Source organism: Phragmites australis, chromosome 11, assembly GCF_958298935.1.
Source record: "Phragmites australis chromosome 11, lpPhrAust1.1, whole genome shotgun sequence".
Lineage (NCBI taxonomy): Eukaryota > Viridiplantae > Streptophyta > Magnoliopsida > Poales > Poaceae > Phragmites > Phragmites australis.
Window position 1 is genome coordinate 2,469,291 of NC_084931.1, and position 18,438 is coordinate 2,487,728.

Consider the following 18,438-nt stretch of genomic DNA (forward strand, 5'->3'; position numbering starts at 1 on the left):
GTTCTTACGCAATCAAATACATTTTTGATGCACAAAGCCTTTATCGATGGGCTGTTACGGTTACAATTAGGCTCCCGTGCTATTTCCATAATTAATAACAAACATATTTAGGCAAATTGTCTTAATTTCCAAATCACTACTAATACAGCTTCGTAAAGTATTTCTAGTTAAAGTAGTTCTAATTTGACTTTAATTTATCAGCGTCATAATTCGACAAGCAAGATTCCAGATGCTAGTCGGCTACCAGGGATGCTATTTCATAGAGATTAATTCATACCACTGAATAAAACCTAAATCCCGAATAGGCCACTGTCAGTGACTGAGGTGGGCTTCACGTGTCATAGATATATCGATGACATATTAGAGAGTTGTGAATTTTTTTACTGTGGCATATAACCCGAGATTGTTTCTACTTAAAAAAATATATATTATGTCATAAGCCGTTAAAATCAATAACAGAGCATATATGACACATTTAGTTTAACCCATTGTGCCAAATGTTTCAACAAGTAGGGTCATTACAAAATCGAACAATCTTGCACCAAGGTAACAAAGGGTACCCAATTACTCATGGATGGAAATGGGACATGTCGGCCTCATGGATGGATGTGTGTGGCAGCTTGTCGTGTGATCTTACACACACCAACACATTGCCGATCTATATATGCCTGCAAGGAACATTTCGCTCCTCTCAGTCTGAACAGTTTTCAAAGTTTTTTTCTTGACACGTTCGCGTGGCATGAACATTTTTGTGTACCACGTGTCCAGGTAAGATGCAGGTAGACGTATCCATTTGTATCCAGCCAGAAAAAAAGCTTTTTTTATTTGCACAATCATGTTGTGCTCATCTCATATCTCAGCCTCTTACAACTTACCATTTTTTGAGCCACGACTCCTTTCCATTTTCATCAAGTAGGGTCGTTCTCTAAGACAAACAAAAATTGCACCAAGATAAAAAAGTTGATGCTGAAAATGGGACATGTCGATCCCAATGATGGATGAGTGGTAGTATGTCTTACACACTTACACATAAGTCGATCTATGAGTGCAAGGAGCATTTCTCTATTAACAGTCTTAGCATTTTTATAATTTTTTCATGACACATTCACGTGACATGAACATCTTTTGTGTACCACGCATCCATGTCTAAGATGTAGATAGATGTATCCAGTTGTATCCAGCCAGAATTTTTTTTATTTGCACATTTATGCTCGGATCATCTGATATCTCAGCCCTTACACCTTTCCATTTTTATCAGCCCAATCAGCTATAAAACGAGCCCCTCTCCCTCATCCTTCTCACAACAACCACAATCTTTTCCTGCGTCCCGACTCCTGAGGGTTTCTTGCGCCATGACTTCCGAGGTCCGCTTCACGCTGCTCGCGAAGGCGGAGGAGCTTGCCGCCCTCTGCGACGTCCGCGTGGCCGTGGTGATGCACGGCCCCAGCGAGACTGAGCCGACGGTCTGGCCGGCGGTGCCGGAGGCCACGGACATCCTGCACAGGTACGCAAACCTACCTGACTCCTCCAAGGACAGGAGCACACTTGATTACGAGGGCTACCTGCGCCAGCGCATCGAGAAGCTGAGGAAGGAGGTGGACAACGACAAGATCGCCAACCGCGACCGCGACATCAACCTCATCATCCACGACCTCATGCTGGGCTGCGGCCAAAACATCGACGACATGTCCCCTGAGCTCCTTGCCGACATCAACTCGGTACTGGAGACGCGCATGAAAGTCGCTACCGACCGCATCAACTTCCTCTGCTCGGAGGGTGCACCGGCAAAGCTTCTGCGGCCACCGCGGGATGCTGAGTTGGTGACGGCATCGCAAGAACCACCAATGTGTCCACCACTTGTGGTGGCGCCGATGGTGGAGGGCGCGCCGCTTGCGCTGCCGACCGCGGCGCCTCCTTCTGCTCCAGCTTCTTCGCCCATGGACTAGGACGGCAAGCACTGTCTCTTCAAGCCCATGCATCGGAATCCTCTGCAGTAATATACAGAAGCTAACATGTAAGTTCTGACCTAGTGTCAGCCTCTATACAGCAACAGCAGAGGATCCGTGTCCATGTCAAAAGGGCTTCGATCTCAGCTCTCCCTGCCAGAATTCCGAAATGAAGGGCTGCATGCACGCCTACCTGTTACGCATGCATAACAGTCCATTTTATGCTTTAGTCTAGTTCATTCCGTATTAATGGTGAGAGTCCCAAGATAAGGGTCGTGTCCAGTACTCCAGTCCGGAGTCGTTATCAATAATCGAGTCAGGGTCCTTAGAATAGGGCTTTATGCATTTTGAATTTGAATTATATGGAAGTTATGCTTTACAAAGTTTTCTCCACAGTATAGTAGGTTGGGATTTTAACGTGTTGTCACCTTAAATGAGCGCGATTTTTATTTATTTTTTAAATTGATTAGTTGGTGCAACACCATGCATGTTATGTTCATTACACTTAATGTTGAGGTGTGTACTCCTCTATTCATGATTAATGGAATATAGTGTAGCCACGTTAAGGGTGAAGTTTATTACTTCATTTTAAGTGTTACCAATAATATGCATATTGTGTTATGCATATATATAAATTGCATGAGCGGGATAATTTTCAAATATTTGAACTTTGTTTGTTCCACACCATTTTATGTCGATTACACTTAACACTGAGGTGTACTCCTCTGTTACAAGTAATGAAATAAATTGTTGTCCAGTTAATGGTGAAGTTTATGTGCCCTATCAAGTGTGGCAACCACAAGTGTAGCCCTAGTGTTTTGGCTACACCGAGGAAGCCGGAAAAAAAATGAGAAATGACAAGAAAACTCTTACAGTGGTGAGGTCGGTCCCACATGTCATACGATGGTGTATGTGAACACGTAAAGAAAGATAGTAGTGGAACTGTGGAAGTGTGTCCAGAGCGACAACAGATCAGTTATACCTTTTAGAGAAAATTAAAAAAAATGCAGTTTTGAGGGGTTTTAAAAAAAACGTTACAACCATATTATTTTCAGTCTAACACATGCAAGTTTTCTTATTTCAAATACCTCACTACTACAAAACCAGTTTTATATGTCAGCCTATCAACAGTAATGGAGCATCACTACCAGTTCCTAATACGCCAGCTGTTATAAAGCATCACTACCAATTTATAAGTTACGTGGGAAGAATCAGCTAATGTAACTTATGAACCGACAGTGGTAAGGATCATTACTACCGGTCAATGGCTCGAACTGGCAGAGATGCCTAGCTCAATCATGACTAACTGCTAAAGCTAACAACCGACAATGATAGTAGCAATGATAGCTTCACTATCATTTTTGGCTCGTGGCTAAAGCAGATAGAGATAGTTTATCAAGTATCACTGTCGATTCGTATTATGAACCGACGCTGATAATGGGTATCACTATCGGTTCATAACTCATAACATGTTACAAACTGACAGCGATAATGGACGATAATTTATTTTAAAAAATCATAACTTTTTCATAAGAAAAGGATAGAGACTATATGAAAATTATAGCCCTTGATGAGATCTACAACTTTGTGGTTAAAAACTTTTCATTTCAAGTCATTTAGATATCCAAATAATCATTTGAAGTTTCAGACATAAGAGATAAAAAGATTGCATATGCTATAGTTATCAGTAGTACTTCTATCGTGGGATGGTAAGGATATATTGCGTAAGCTGAGAGGTCCCGGGTTTGAGTACCACGAACCGCATGCGTGTATATTTCAAGCGAAAATCTTGTGACTTGTGACTTGTGACTTGCGACAGCACGAGTGTGTCTGGTCAGGCCAAAAATTAGTTTTTTTGGCAAAAAATGTCGATCGGGGACCGATTATCACTGCCAGCTAAAGCCTTCAGTCAGCAGTTGTCGGTGTATCAGGAACCGGGGGTCCCCAAATCCCGAGGCCAGGCCAGCCATCCGCCACATGGCGCCATCCCGCAGAGTCTCTCCCGCGAGGTGAGAAAGATCAAGTCCCGGGAGAGGGCGCTCGGGGCTGTAGTCGGTGGCCCCCGAGTACCCCAGTTCCCCGATGATCCACGAAATCTAAGTACCGGGAAGAAAGCGCTCGGGAAGGTGTACGGTCACCCCCGAGCACCCTAGTCCCCCGACGACCAGGAGAACTAAGTTCCGGGAGAGAGTGCTCAGGGCTGCGTGCGGCAGCCCCCGAGCACTCAGTTCCCCGAGGATCCGTACAAGAGTGCTCGGGAGAGAGTGCTCGGGGAGGTGAACAGTACCCCCGAGCACTCGGTTCCCCGAGGACAAGAAGGAGCATTCTCGGGAGAGAGTGCTCGGGGAGGTGAACAGTACCCCCGAGCACTCGGTACCCCGACGACCCAGAAAGCCCCCTAGCAGAGGCCCCCGAGGGGCCGACCGATGAGGTGTCAGCCAGTCAAGGGCCCGAGGCCGCATTTAAAGAGCGTGCGTGGCCTGTCATCTCCAACTGCTCCCGCCGCGCTCAGCGTCAGTTCCTGCCCCGTTCTGGCAGAGAGGCGTGGGGTCATTAATTGCACAGGTCCCGTCCCGTGCCATCCGGCCCGTCTCAGGATAACGTCGGAAGGACCGAGGCATTCCATCTGCCGCGCTACTGTGGCAGGGGAACAAGACAGGGCGGGCACGCCGGGTCGCTCTGCGGCTGCCCGGTGGGCCCACCCCACGGAGTCCGTTGCCAGGGCCTTTATTGTGACGGATGACCAAGCGTGTGACGCATTTTCCACCCCCGGTCACTTCACCCAGAGGAAATGATGACGCCCTTTCCATTTATGGTGTCTCGAAACTCGTGCTCCCTCCCTCCCGTTCGGGGCACATTGCTGCCGGCGGGTACTTAAAGCAGCCGGCGGCACAGAAGCAGATATAGCTGAATACATCCCGAGGGCCGAAGAAAAAACCAAGGGCAACGAAGAAAAAACCATCACCGGTGCACCATTCGACCCCCTACCGGTAGCCGAAACTCCAGCCGCCAGGTCCGCGTTCGGGCGGCGCCGGGCACCGCTCCGGCGTAGGCTCACCTTCGGCGAGGCCAGCCCAGGGAGTGCGCTGCTTGCGGCGCACGCTCTCCTCAGGCATCTGCCAGTCCAGGCGGCGGGGGAAACCCCGGAGGGCCGCTGGCTCCAGGAAGTCGCTGCCTTGGTCAACACTGCCCGCCGCCAGGTGCTGGCTGGGAGTTCCCGTGCCACCACCCAGCGTGACGCCGCTGGGACCGGCCCATCGTCAGGTGGCATTCGTGCTGTCCGGGGAGCCTCTAGGCGGAGCGCCGCCCCCTTGGCCGCCTCCGAAGCCCACGACCTCCGCTTGCACCTCAATGAGCGGAGGGGCATCAAAGACGCGCGCGTCACTCTCAAGCGCCAGCTGGAGACCCGGCAGGAGGCTAAAGCTGAGGACCAGGCTTCCTCTTTGCCGGCCTGCGATCGTCGGGGCTCCTCGGCTCGCCGGCATTCACCGCCCAAGGGCGCCGCTCGCGCCACAGGGTACGGCACCGGCTGCCGTGCCTTCACCAGTGAGCTCCGCCGGGTCAAATGGCCCACCAAGTTCCGCCCTGAGCTGCCAGAGAAGTACGACGGGTCCATCGACCCCGTCGAGTTCCTTCAGATATACACCACCGCTGTCCAGGCGGCAGGTGGCAGTGAAAAGGTGATGGCCAACTACTTTCATGTTGCCTTGAGGGGCTCCGCCCGCTCTTGGCTTATGAACTTACCCCCAGGGTCTATCAGCTCCTGGGATGATCTTTGCCACCAGTTCGTGGCAAATTTTAAGGGTACATTCACGTGCCCCGGTCTGGAGTGCGACCTCCATGCCGTCAAGCAGTAGGAGGGGGAGACGCTGCGGTGCTTTATTCAGCGTTTCAGCCAGGTCTGCAACACTATCCCGCGGATAACCCCCCACATTGTCATCGTTGCTTTCCGGCAGGGCGTCCGTGACGAGCGGATGCTCGAGAAGCTAGGCACGCACGAGGTTGAGACCACCGCGGAACTTTTTGCGACGGCCGACAAGTGCGCTAAGGCGGCGGAAGCTCGGGCTTGGCACGTTCCGCGCCCTGAGCACCCCGCCGCCGATCAACTAGGTTCTTCCCGCTCCAATAGGCGGGAAAAGAAAAAGAGAAGGAGGCGCGAGGTTGTCCCCGTCGAGCCAGCCCAGGGCCTCACCCATAGGCCGGCCCAAGAGCCCGACCGTCGGCAAGCACGCCGGGCGGCCGCCGACAGACGGCCGCGCCCGCGAGAGCCCCGGTCCGAGCCCCTCCTAGGGCTCCAGATCCCGCAAGGGCTCCGGCTCCCGCAAGGGTTCCGGCTCCCGCCCGGGCTCCCGCTCCAGCAAGGGCCCCCGCTCCTGCAGGGCCCGAGCCAGGCAAATGGTGCCCGATCCACCAGATCAGATGACATGACCTCACGGAGTGCCGCACAGTCAAGGGCCTCGTCGAGCAGCGCTAAAGAGAGCGCGACAAGCTCCGCGGGGATGGCGACGATGAAGCCGCCCCCAACAACACAGAACTCGGCTTCCAGGAGCCTGAGCACACCGTTGCCTTTATCGACGGAGGCGCTTACACGCCCTCCTCCCGCCGCAGTGTGCTCGGCGACCCCGAGCGAAGAGGCCATAAGGCCCCTGAAGTGGTCAGACGCTCCGATCACGTTCAGCTTGGCCGACCACCCCGCCAGTACTGCAGGCGTGGGGCGACTACCCCTGGTAGTGTCCCCCACCATCTGTAATGTGAAGGTCAGCAGAGTGCTGATCGACGGGGGAGCGGGCCTTAACCTCCTCTCCAAGGAGGCCTTCGAGAAGCTACAGGTGCCCTCTAAGCGCCTAAAGCCGTTGCTCTCGTTTTACGGGGTGACGCCCGGGCATTCCCTGCCCCTCGGGCAGGTCGAGTTGCCCGTGACATTCGGGAGCCGGGACAACTTCCGGACGGAGAACGTCATCTTCGACGTCGTGGAGCTCCCCCTCCCCTACAATGTCATCCTCGGGCGCCCGGCGCTCGCTCGGTTCATGGTGGTCACACACTACGCGTACCTCACGGTCAAGATGCCGGGCCCAGCGGGCCCCCATCTCCGTGTTCGTCGAGACCAGCAGCGCCGTCTCCTGCGCCGAGCAGTCATACTCGGCCTTGGTCTCAGCGCGAGCTGAGGCCGAAGGTTGTCCAGGGGGCCCGGGACCCCTCTTCATCCAAACCCCGACTCGCTGCCAACGCCTCCGTTTCTACGAAGGAGGTCGTGGTGGGCGAAGACGCCTCCCAGGTCGTCCGAATCGGCGATGACTTGGGTGGCAAATAGGAAAGTGCGCTCGTCGCCTTCCTCCGGGCTAACACCGACGTGTTTGCATGGCAGCCATTCGACATGCCCGGGATCCCTAGGGAGGTGATCGAGCACCACCTGGCTGTGCGCCCGGACGCACGCCCGGTGAAGCAGAAGGTCCGGCAGCAGGCCCCCGAGCTCCAGGAGTTCATCCGGGAGCAGGTCAGCAAGCTCCTTGACGCCGGATTTATCTGAGAGGTCCTCCACCCCGAGTGGTTGGCAAACCCAGTTATCGTCCTGAAGGCCAATGGCAAGCTCCGCATGTGCGTGGACTACACCGATCTAAACAAGGCTTGCCCCAAGGATCCTTTTTCTTTGCCCCGCATAGATCAAATTGTAGATGCAACCGTGGGATGTGATCTTTTGTGTTTTTTAGATGCAAACTCTGGTTATCACCAGATTCGTATGGCCGTAGAGGATGAAGAAAAAACTGCTTTTACCACTCCGGTGGGGACTTATTGCTATGTGTCGATGCCTTTTGGTTTGCGCAACGCTGGGTCTTCTTTCCAGCGTGCTATCCGCATCACTCTTGATTCGCAGGTTGGCCGCAACATCGAGGCCTACATCGACGATCTCGTGGTCAAGTCCCGAGACCGTGCCACCCTGCTCGAAGACCTTGCCGAGACTTTCAACAGTCTCCGCACCACCCGCCTGAAGCTCAACCCCGAGAAGTGTGTCTTTGGGGTACCTGCGGGCAAGCTCCTCGGTTTCTTGGTTTCCAGCCGAGGAATCGAGGCCAATCCAGAGAAAATCCGGGCCATCGAGCAGATGTGACCCCCGGCTCGACTCAAGGAGGTTCAGCGTCTCGCCGGCTGCATGGCGGCCCTCGGGCGCTTCATCTCCAAACTCGGGGAGCGGGGGCTCCCCCTCTTCAAGCTTCTGAAGAAGACCGGTCGTTTCAACTGGACGCTAGAGGCCGGGCAGGCCTTTCGCGATCTGAAGAAGTATCTCACCTCACCACCCGTGTTGGTGGCCCCGTCCGAAGGCGAGCCACTGCTACTCTACGTATTGGCAACTCCTCAGGTCGTAAGCATGGTGCTGGTGGTGGAGCGCGATGAGTGCACGGGGTCAGGTGCTGGGTCCCAGCTCCCGGCCACCCCTAGGCACTCCCCTGTCCTCGCGGCTCCTCTCGGGCAGGGGGTCGAGCCCGAGTACTCGGTTCCCCCCAAGCAGGGGGTCGAGCTCGAGCACTTGGCTCCCCCCGAGCAGGGGGTTGAGCTCGGGCACTTGGCTCCTCTCGAGCAGGGAGTCGAGCCCGAGCACCCGGTCAGCCCCGACCGCGTCACCGAGCCTGGGGGCTGTAGCAGGCCCTCAGGTGAGGCCACAGTCCGGGCCTGCCGGGTGCAACGACCGGTGTACTTCGTCAGTGAAGTCCTCTGGGAGGCCAAAACAAGGTACCCCCAGGCTCAGAAGCTGCTCTACGTCGTGCTCATCGCTTCCCGGAAGCTGCGCCACTACTTCCAAGTACACAAGGTCTCGGTGGTTACCACGTACCAGCTGGGGCCCATCCTCCGGAACCGAGAAGGCACTGGGCGTGTAGTCAAGTGGGTGGTGGAGCTGGCGGAGTTCGACCTGCACTTTGTCAGCCGCCTGACGATCAAAAGCCAAGCGCTCTCTGACTTCGTGGTAGATTGGACGCCCGTCCCTGAGGTCGTCCCAGAAGAGATCTCCACATACCCTGGGCACGATGCGCCCGGGTACTGGATTATGCATTTCAACAGTTCCCTCTCGCTGAAAGGCGCGGGGGCCGGAGTGGTTCTCACCTCCCCAACGGGTGAAGAACTTCGGTACGTCATGCAACTGCAGTTCCAAGCATCCAACAACATGGCGGAATATGAGGGCCTCATCGCCGGCCTCCGAGCCGCGGTGGGCCTCGGGATTCGTCACCTCCTGGTCAAGGGAGACTCTCAGCTGGTGGTCAACCAGGTATCTAAGGAATACCAGTGCACGGATCCTCAAATGGCGGCGTACGTGGCAGCAGTCAGGAAGCTGGAGAAGCGCTTCGACGGCCTGGAGCTGCGGTACATCCCTCACCGCGATAATGCTCTGGCTGACGACCTCTCCCTCCTGGCCTCCTCCCGTGTGTGCGTCCCTGCTAGACTCTTTGAAGAAAGACTCACACGGCCTTCCGTCCTGCCTGCCGAACAGGACGAAGGGGAAACCTCGAGCTTAATTCAGGGAACCCCGGCGGCGCCCTCAGTGGGAAGCCCCGACAGGGTGCCGCCATCTGGCGAGTGTGCTACACTTGTTGATTGTTCTCAAGATGCCTCATGGATGGACGAGATCCGAGGGTACTTGAAGGAAAAGTTCCTCCCCGAGGATGAGGCTTCTGCCGAAAGAGTTGCTCGACAGTCCAAACGCTATGCCATAGAAGATGGGATCTCTACCGATGTAGCGCAGGTGGCATTCTCCTGAAATGCATCTCCCGGGCAAAAGGCGAAAAGCTTCTCGCTGAGATCCACGAGGGCGAGTGCGGTGGCCATGCATCGTTCCGCACGTTGGTCGGGAAGGCCTTCCGGTAAGGTTTCTACTGGCCTACAGCCCTCCGGGATGCTTCCGAGCTGGTCTGGCGCTGCAGAGCGTGCCAGTTCCACGCAAAGCAGATTCATCAGCCAGCTCAGGCTCTTCATACCATACCCCTGTCATGGCCTTTCGCGGTCTGGGGGCTGGACATTCTGGATCCATTCCCCCGAGCAATCGAGGGCTATGAGTACCTCTACGTCGCCATCAACAAATTCACCAAATGGCCGGAGGCGGTCCCAGTCGTCAAGGTGACCAAGAACACGGCGCTCCAGTTCATCCGCGGCATCACCAGTCACTTTGGTGTCCCGAACCGGATCATCACCGACAATGGTACTCAGTTTACAAGTGCCATGTTCGGGGACTACTGCGAAGACCTCGGCATCAAGCTCTGCTTCGCCTCCGTCACTCATCCTCGGAGCAACGGGCAGGTCGAGCGCGCCAACGCGGAGATACTGAAGGGGCTCAAAACCCGAACCTACAACGTGCTCGCAAAGCACGGGAAAGGGTGGATCGATGAGTTGTCTGTCATGCTATGGGCCAACCGGACCACGCCAAGCCGCGCTACCGGGGAGACTCCTTTCTTCCTCGTGTACGGCGCTAAGGCGGTCCTCCCCTCCGAGCTCACTCTAGGCTCCCCTCGGGTGCATGCCTACTCCGAAGGCGACCAGGAGCAGCAGAGGCGCGACGACGTCGACTATTTGGAAGAGCATCGGCGGCGTGCCGCCGTCCGAGCAGCCCGCTACCAGCAAAGCCTGCGACGCTACCATCAGTGCCACGTCCGGGCCCGGTCTCTCGAGGTGGGGGATCTAGTTCTCCGACACGTCCAGTCGCGCGAAGGAAGGAATAAGCACTCCCCTATGTGGGAAGCCCCTTTACCGTGATCGGTGTCCCGCGAGAATGCTCTTTTCGGTTGGCTGTAGAAGATGGGCAGCCGCTCCCCAACCCGTGGAACATCGAGCACCTGCGCAAGTTCTACCCGTAGATGGCCATGTTTGCAGGCTCAGGTCAACCAGGCCGGGGGCTTCCCCCCGCCCAAGTTGACCTAAGGCTACCACTAACTGGGTAAGTCACCCAACCTTGTAAAAAAATTGTCAATACCGTACGTATATCAATGTGCAATCCTTATGTCAAATTTCATTTTTCTGGATTCCATATGTTTAATCTGTCTGGTGAGATGCTCGATTGTGCGAGAAAAATTTGATCTCTCATTTTCCCCGCTGATAAAAGAATCCCAATCGGTATGCGCGCGGGTAGTTGCTGCTGACTTACGTCTGATGTGGTAGGCTGTGGCGTTCGGTGTCGTGACAGTCTCCCGGGCACTACCGAGCCCCTGGGGTTCTCGAGTAATCCTATCACTCGAGCCGCTCGAGTAGTCCGGAGCCTAGGCCCCAGGGGCGGGCTGTCGGTGCTCAGTCTGGTCTGTCATACCCGGGCACCACCGAACCATAGGACCTCTGGGTTATGCCTCTACCTGCTCTTGTCCGCCGGTCTGGGTATTCGAGAGGTCTCGGGTCAAAAATGAGAGCAGTCTATAATGAGTACCGCACTAACAGAGCGCACCAAGCAAAGAATTTCTTTATTTTTCTCAAGTCACAAATCGACAATCAAAAGCAAGAGCAGCTCGACCGCGAGGGCCTCCGTGCCCAGGTCGCTGCTCGGCCCGAAGGGTCCTCGAGTGGTCCTACCGCTTAGGCTTGAGTGGTCGGGATCGCCTGATCCCGGGCTCCTCATGCGCCCCCTGGTGCTCGGGCGCCCCGACCGTGGGAACCAAGTTCCCGAGCACCCCGAGCTCGGAGTGCATGCCCCTCCTGGATCGGTCGGCCGAAAAAGCTGACAACTGTCTGGTGAGTGGTTAAATTCAGATGAATTTACATTCAGTAATATTTTGTCCCCGAGTCGTCCTCGGGGGCCCTCGTACTCTAATCTGCTCGGTGAGCTGGTCTCCTCACGCACAAAACCCTACCGCTTGTCCACTTTTTCCTAGAAAGACAGAACGGTTCGTAGAAAGGTGTACCGTACGTACGGTAATGTCCGATCGAAGTCTTTCACGGTGGTCGTGGTGTTCGGTCCGCTTTTAGGGCACCGAGCACTACCGAGTCCCTGGGGTTCTCGGGTAATCCTATCGCTCGAGCCACTCGAGTAGTCCAGAGCCTAGGCCCCAGGGACGGGCTGTCGGTGCTCGGTCCGGTCCGTCCTAAGCCCGGGCACCACCGAACCGTGGGGACTCTTGGTCGCATTCCCGCCCGCACGTGTCTCCAATCTACTTGCTGAGTGGTCACAAAGTGGAAAAGTGTTCACCGATCATGGTGTGCTCCGTGCTGGATTGATCTATCTCCTGAGCAAGGAAGTCTGTGCCTTTGTCTTTTGACTCAGCTGTTGCAGACTCGCGAGGGCTCGGGGGCTGAACGCGCCGAGAAGGACAGTCGGGGCAACTTCGTTCTCAGGGAAGGAAAGGTCGGGGTCGGTCCGACTGAGTACTCCTCGGAGCATCAAGGGAAAACATCAGAAACTTCATCAAGCACTCAGAAGAATACTGGAATTGCGACCCCAAAGAAAGGCTTTCATTATATTCACAAAAAAGGACAGCTATTCCTGAAGAATCACTCCCATATTTACATCAAGTCAAAAGGAAAAGAAGAAGAAAAAAACTACTACAAAAGCCTAGTCGGAGTCGGAGCCTTCGCTGCTGCTCCTCGGGACTGGGGTCGGCGGCACCTCCCGCGTGAAGCCGGCCGCCACCGCGGCGGCGGTGCTCCGAACTGCCTCCCGGGCGGCCTCCTCCTCGGCTTCGACCACCCCTTCTTGAGCTGGTTCCAACGGGAAGTTCGGGTCCCCGCTCCGGTAGCAAGCCAGGACGTGTTCGGCCACTGCCTGGGCCAAGCCACGCCCCTCCCGGGCAGCGAGTTCCTGGACGGCCTGGGGCAGCGCCTCGAGGCGCTCGCAGACCTTCTGGAAGCCTAGGACGAACCGGCCGGGGCCTGCCCCCTACTCCTCCGCGAGAAGTCGCCCGAGCCCGGCCACCCTCACGGACCGCTGCATCCGCCGGAGGGTGTCCTCTAGCATCAGCCGCAGGCTGGCCCGTTCGACCGAGGTGGCATCGAGCTCCTCCGTCGCGGTCCGCAGCCGGTCCTCGAGGCACTGCCCCCCGGCCGCTCCGGCAGAGCCAGCGCCGGGCGCCTGGGCCTCAGCCAGCTTCACCTGCCCCGCCAAGACGGACAGGGCCTTCTCGCGGGCAGCCAACTCTCCCTCGAACTTGGCGGCCCTCTCCTCCCTAGAAGCAGCGGCCGCCGCCATCTCGGTAGCCTCCGCATCCCGACGGGCCAGTAGATCCTCCCGGGCGCCCAAGTTCGCCGCCGTTATCTCGGCGTCGGTCTCCCAGATCGCAACGTTCTCCTCCCGGCTTTGGAGCTCCCCCTCGACGTGCTGGAGCTCCTTTGCCCAGTATTGAAGCTCGACGCGGGTCCGGTCGACCTCGTCCTTCTGGCGGGCTAGGTCAGCCTGGAGGGCCTCTGCTGCCATCTTGCGGTTCACGGCCGCCTCCTCCCGCTCCTGCGCCTGCCTCTCCCTGGCAAGGGCCCCGGTAGTCTCCTGCCGCGATGCCTCAGCCAGGCGGGCGGCGTCTTCCCGCTCCCGCGCGACGTCCGCGCGGGCCTCCTCCAAGGCCTTCCGCCCCTCCTCCATAGCGCGCTGTTCGTCCTCATTGGCGGCGCGCACCGCGGCGAGGCGGGAGTCGAAAACGCGCCAAGCCGCGGTAAGCTGCGCTCTCTCCGTGGCCAGAGCGGCACGCTCCGCCTCCCGCTGTGCCATCTCCCTCGCTACGGCTACCTCCAGCCGCCCGATCACCTCCAGGGCGCTCCCAAGCACAACCGGGAGAGGGTCGGCGGGCTGGCTGGGCGGCGGCTGGGCGCTGGGTCCCCTGCGAACCTCCTCCGGGGGGCTCGGGGTCCCCGAAAACTGCCGCGCGGTCATCCGCCCCGGGCTCGGCGCGCTCGGGGTGGGATCGGATGGCGCCAGGCGCTCGGGCGGCGGCTGCGTTTCTGTCTCGGCCGCCACGCCCACCGGCCCTGGCTCCGCCGCCGCGCTCGCCAGCCCTGGTTCCGCCGGTGCGCTCGGCTCGGGCGCACTTGGCTCGAGGGTTGGCACCGGCCCTGGTGTCTCCGGCCGCCCCTGGCCCTCGGCGGCGCCCGTAGGCGGCCTGCAAGAGAAAAATGGGATTGAAAAACTCAGAATTTAGTCCGGGCAAAACATGCCCAGGAAGAAGGGAGGACGAAACTTACGCGGCTGTGGGTCTTCTGTACTGCCACCTTGCTGCCGAAATCCTGTACTCCGGGCTCAATGGCGTTGGCCCGGAGTCCTCCCTCCTCCTCTTCCGCTGGGGGCTCTGCGGGGCCGCCGCATGGTCTCCGACCGCTAAATCAGTCCCAAGCAGACCAAAGTGCGGTTCCGGAACCGCAGATGCCGCCCCCGCCGACGGCCCCACGCTGGACGACTGGCCGTCCCGGTTTCCCCCCTCGCCTGGCAACGGCGACGGCGGGGACTCCGGCACAGGAATAAAGAGCCAGGGGCGCTTTCCCCAGTCCTCCGGTGCCGTCGCCGCCCCGCTGCCGGTGGCGCCTCCTCCTCTGGTGCGGTGGCTGCTGCCTGCAGTAGCCCCGCCGCTGGCCTGCGGCTCGCCGCTTGCGGTGCCCGGGCCACCAGTCTGCGTCGGACCGCTTGCAACCCCCTCGCCGACCGCCTCGTCCACCGCGGGGGTCTCGACGGTCCCGGGACTCCGGCGCCTCGGCCGGTCGACCAACCCCTGGGCGTCGAACTCCGGCAGCTTCGCATGAATCGCCACCCAGTCAGGATTGGCACAGGGCGCCATCTCTTTCCACGGGAGCTCCGCTCGGCTCAGGTCATCCACCCCGGTCACCACCCGAAGCATGCCCCTCAACTCCAGCATGCCCAGGTCCCAATCCTCGTCGATCTGGGTCCGGGTGATGTCCTCGGGGCCGGTGTAAAGCCAGCAAGGCCGGGCCCGCTCCCGCAGGGGCGCCAGGCAACGGCGCTGGAAGTCCGCCACCACCATCACCGAAGTGAGCCCGGCCTCGTGCAGGAACTCGATGTGCTCCAGGACCGGCTCCAGCCGCGCGTCCATCGGCGGTGGCACCTCCCAGGTCGCCTTCTGGGGTTCCGCCGCCACCTCCGGCAGGGTTAGACGGTCGTGGGGGCTGACATCGACGTAAAACCAGTCGCGCCGCCAGTCCTCCCACTTGCTTCGCAGCACCTGGGGAATGTATCGCTCCCCCAGGCCGTCTCACAGCCGGAAGTTGCAGCAGCCGGCGACGTCCGCGGTGGAGAGGCCTCTCTTCTTCCCGGCCGATCGCAGCACAAAGAAGTGCCGAAAGAGTGTCACCGACGACGGCACCCCCACGAACATCTCGCAGAGGTGGGCGAAGACCGCCAGGATGACGACGGAGTTGGGGCTGAGATGCACCAACTGGAGCCCGAACGTCTCTAGGACCTGGAGGAAGAATGTTAAGAACGGCGGCACCAGTCCGGCTGCCACGAAGGAGGTGAAGAGGACGATGCGCCCCGGGCGGTTGGTCACCGGCGGGAAGCTCGCCGGCGTCACCACCAAGGCCCCCTGCTGGCCTTCGGGGACCAACAACTTCCGAATCTTCCCCGCCGCCTCCTCGTTCGACAGGCGGGACTCCGGCAGCACGCCGTCGGGAGTCCTGTCGCGGCGGCTTGCTCCTGCCCTTGGCATTTCGTCGGGGCGGGGGATGATCTGGACGGTGAGGAAAGGAAGGTGCTCTGATCGCCTAAGGAAAGTCTAGGGCTCAGGAGCGCAAAGAGGGCAAGAGCTAGGTCACGAGATGGCGTAAAGAGGGGGGGGCGGTTCGCTCCCCTTCTCCTTTTATACCCCAGGGAAATTCAAACGTCCCCCGCCACAGCGCACTCGGCAGGACGGTTTCCTCGATCGACGCAACCGTCAGGCGAATCCCCCATAGGTCGTGCGATGTCAGTAGTTGCCAGGCGTATTTTCCTCGACTAGTGCGATTGCCACGCGTGCCGCCCGTCCCATTGTCACACGCCTCGGGAGTCGTTTGGACGCGCGCCCGTTCGGCTCCCCGCCGGGCCGTACCAAAGGCCCGGACCGGAGGGACCACCATCTAAAAGCCCGCCACGTGGCGTCAGTGCCGGTTTCGGCCTCGTTGGCGACGAAGGGCCCATCCGTAGTCTCTGGGCCATTGCCTGCCAATGGGCCCGGGGGCTGCTGTCGGTGTATCAGGAACCGGGGGTCCCCGAATCCCGAGGCCAGGCCAGCCATCCGCCACATGGTGCCATCCCGCAGAGTCTCTCCCGCGAGGTGAGAAAGATCAAGTCCTCGGAGAGGGCGCTCGGGGCCGCAGTCGGTGGCCCCCGAGTACCCCAGTTCCCCGATGATCCACGAAATCTAAGTACTGGGAAGAAAGCGCTCGGGAAGATGCACGGTCACCCCCGAGCACCCTAGTCCCCTGACGACCAAGAGAGCTAAGTTCCGGGAGAGAGTGCTCGGGGCTGCGTGCGGCAGCCCCCGAGCACTCGGTTCCCCGAGGATCCATACAAGAGTGCTCGGGAGAGAGTGCTCGGGGAGGTGAACATTACCCCCGAGCACTCGATTCCCCGAGGACAAGAAGGAGCATTCTCGGGAGAGAGTGCTCGGGGAGGTGAACAGTACCCCCGAGCACTCGGTACCCCGACGACCCAAAAAGCCCCCTAGCAGAGGCCCCCGAGGGGCCCACTGATGAGGTGTTAGCCAGTCAAGGGCCCGAGGCCGCATTTGAAGAGCGTGCGTGGCCTGTCATCTCCAACTGCTCCCGCCGCGCTCAGCGTCAGTTCCTGCCCCATTCTGGCAGAGAGGCGTGGGGTCATTAATTGCACAGGTCCCATCCCGTGCCATCCGGCCCGTCTCAGGATAACGTCGGAAGGACCGAGGTATTCCGTCTACCGTGCTGCTGTGGCAGGGGAACAAGACAGGGCGGGCACGCCGGGTCGCTCTGCGGCTGCCCGGTGGGCCCACCCCACGGCGCCCGTTGCCAGGGCATTTATTGTGACGGATGATCAGACGTGCGACGCATTTTCCACCCCCGGTCACTTCGCCCAGAGGAAATGATGATGACCTTTCCATTTATGGTGTCTCGGAACTCGTGCCCCCTCCCTCCCGTTCGGGGCACGTTGCTGCCGGCAGGTACTTAAAGCAGCCGGCGGCACAGAAGCAGATATAGCTGAATACATCCCGAGGGCCGAAGAAAAAACCAAGGGCAACGAAGTGAAGCTGAATACATTTGGATTAGATCCTCAAGCATAGTCAAGAACACAGCGCAAGAGAAACACGGCTGAAGAACAAAGAGCCCCAGGCTCTTAGATAGACCAACATTCTTGTAATCAGCAACATCCTTGAGGGACTTCCTTAGGGCATTCATAGTATCCATACAGGAGTAGGGTGTTACGCCCCCGTGTGGCCCGAACCTGTCTAAATTACGGTGCATTTACTCCTTTCTGCACTAGGTCATCACCACCACCACCGGCCGTTGCATTTATTCCCATTTATTTCTCCGACGAACATACTCAGGATCATCCTCTGACCGAATCTCTAAAAAGGGATCTCTCGGGATCCCTACGACTGGAGTTAATCCTCCGACAGCAGTGATAATACCCTTCACTACGGTCCCCGGGCCGGTAGTGATAGTCGGGGGCTATCACTGCCCGTTGTCCACTATCGTCTCTAAAACTAACAATAAAGATGATTTTAGAGCCGGTAATAAAGGTATTTTCTGTAGTAGTACTCCTAAGAACCTTGACCTATAATATGACATTCGCTTATAGCATGGCTTCAAGCGTATCGTAGACCATTAATCCAAAATACCACTTTGTTTTTTTTTATGCTTGAAGAGAATAAATCTAGCGATAATTCCTCGTATGCCAAAAAAAACTCAAAATTCCTGATATGCCATAATCAGTTACTGATTCTGACCCTACGTGTCATAGACACACCAATAACATATTCAAGTATTTTTGAGTTTTTTTAGTGACATATAAAAAAATGGCCCATAACTCTACCAATGCGTGGGAGTAGGAAGTGCACATAATGTTCCCGGAGATGCAAGAAGCCAAGGTGGAAGTCACAACGCAACAGTAGAAGGCATGCAAGCGTGGGTATATGATTATGAGTAGCGTCGGTATATGACTAAAATACTCATTTGTTGCGTTATGTATATTAGAGATATATGTACCACTGTCATATATATCTAAAATATACTCCTGCTATATAACTATGCTAATTTTATCAGTTCTTATTCATGATTTAGCTAAGAAATAAAAAAACCTAAAAAAATGTAAGAGTCAGTTAAACTGACCCCCACCGGGAAGAGTGGGTTAGACCAAGGGTGAGGGACGGTCTAACTGACTACTCAAAATATTACAGCTAGTTCTGGTGACAAACAATACGAATCATGCTAGTTAAATTGATCAATTAGACCGAGAGTAGGGGCAGCCTAAATGACTGCTCAAAATATTATAGCCGGTTTCGGTAACGAACGGATTGCTACTCAGCATAGTACGGATAATATTATACTTGGTTTCGGTAATTAACTAACTTTACTACTCAATATA

The 18,438-nt window shown here is 57.0% G+C and overlaps 1 protein-coding gene across 1 annotated transcript; it reads left to right on the forward strand.

The window, feature by feature from the left end:
* Positions 1 to 1,352: 1,352 nt before the first annotated feature.
* LOC133885039 (agamous-like MADS-box protein AGL80) lies at positions 1,353 to 1,946 on the forward strand. Its single transcript, XM_062324669.1, has one exon. It carries the CDS (start codon positions 1,353 to 1,355, stop codon positions 1,944 to 1,946), a length of 594 nt encoding a protein of 197 aa, XP_062180653.1.
* The last annotated feature ends 16,492 nt before the right edge of the window (positions 1,947 to 18,438 follow it).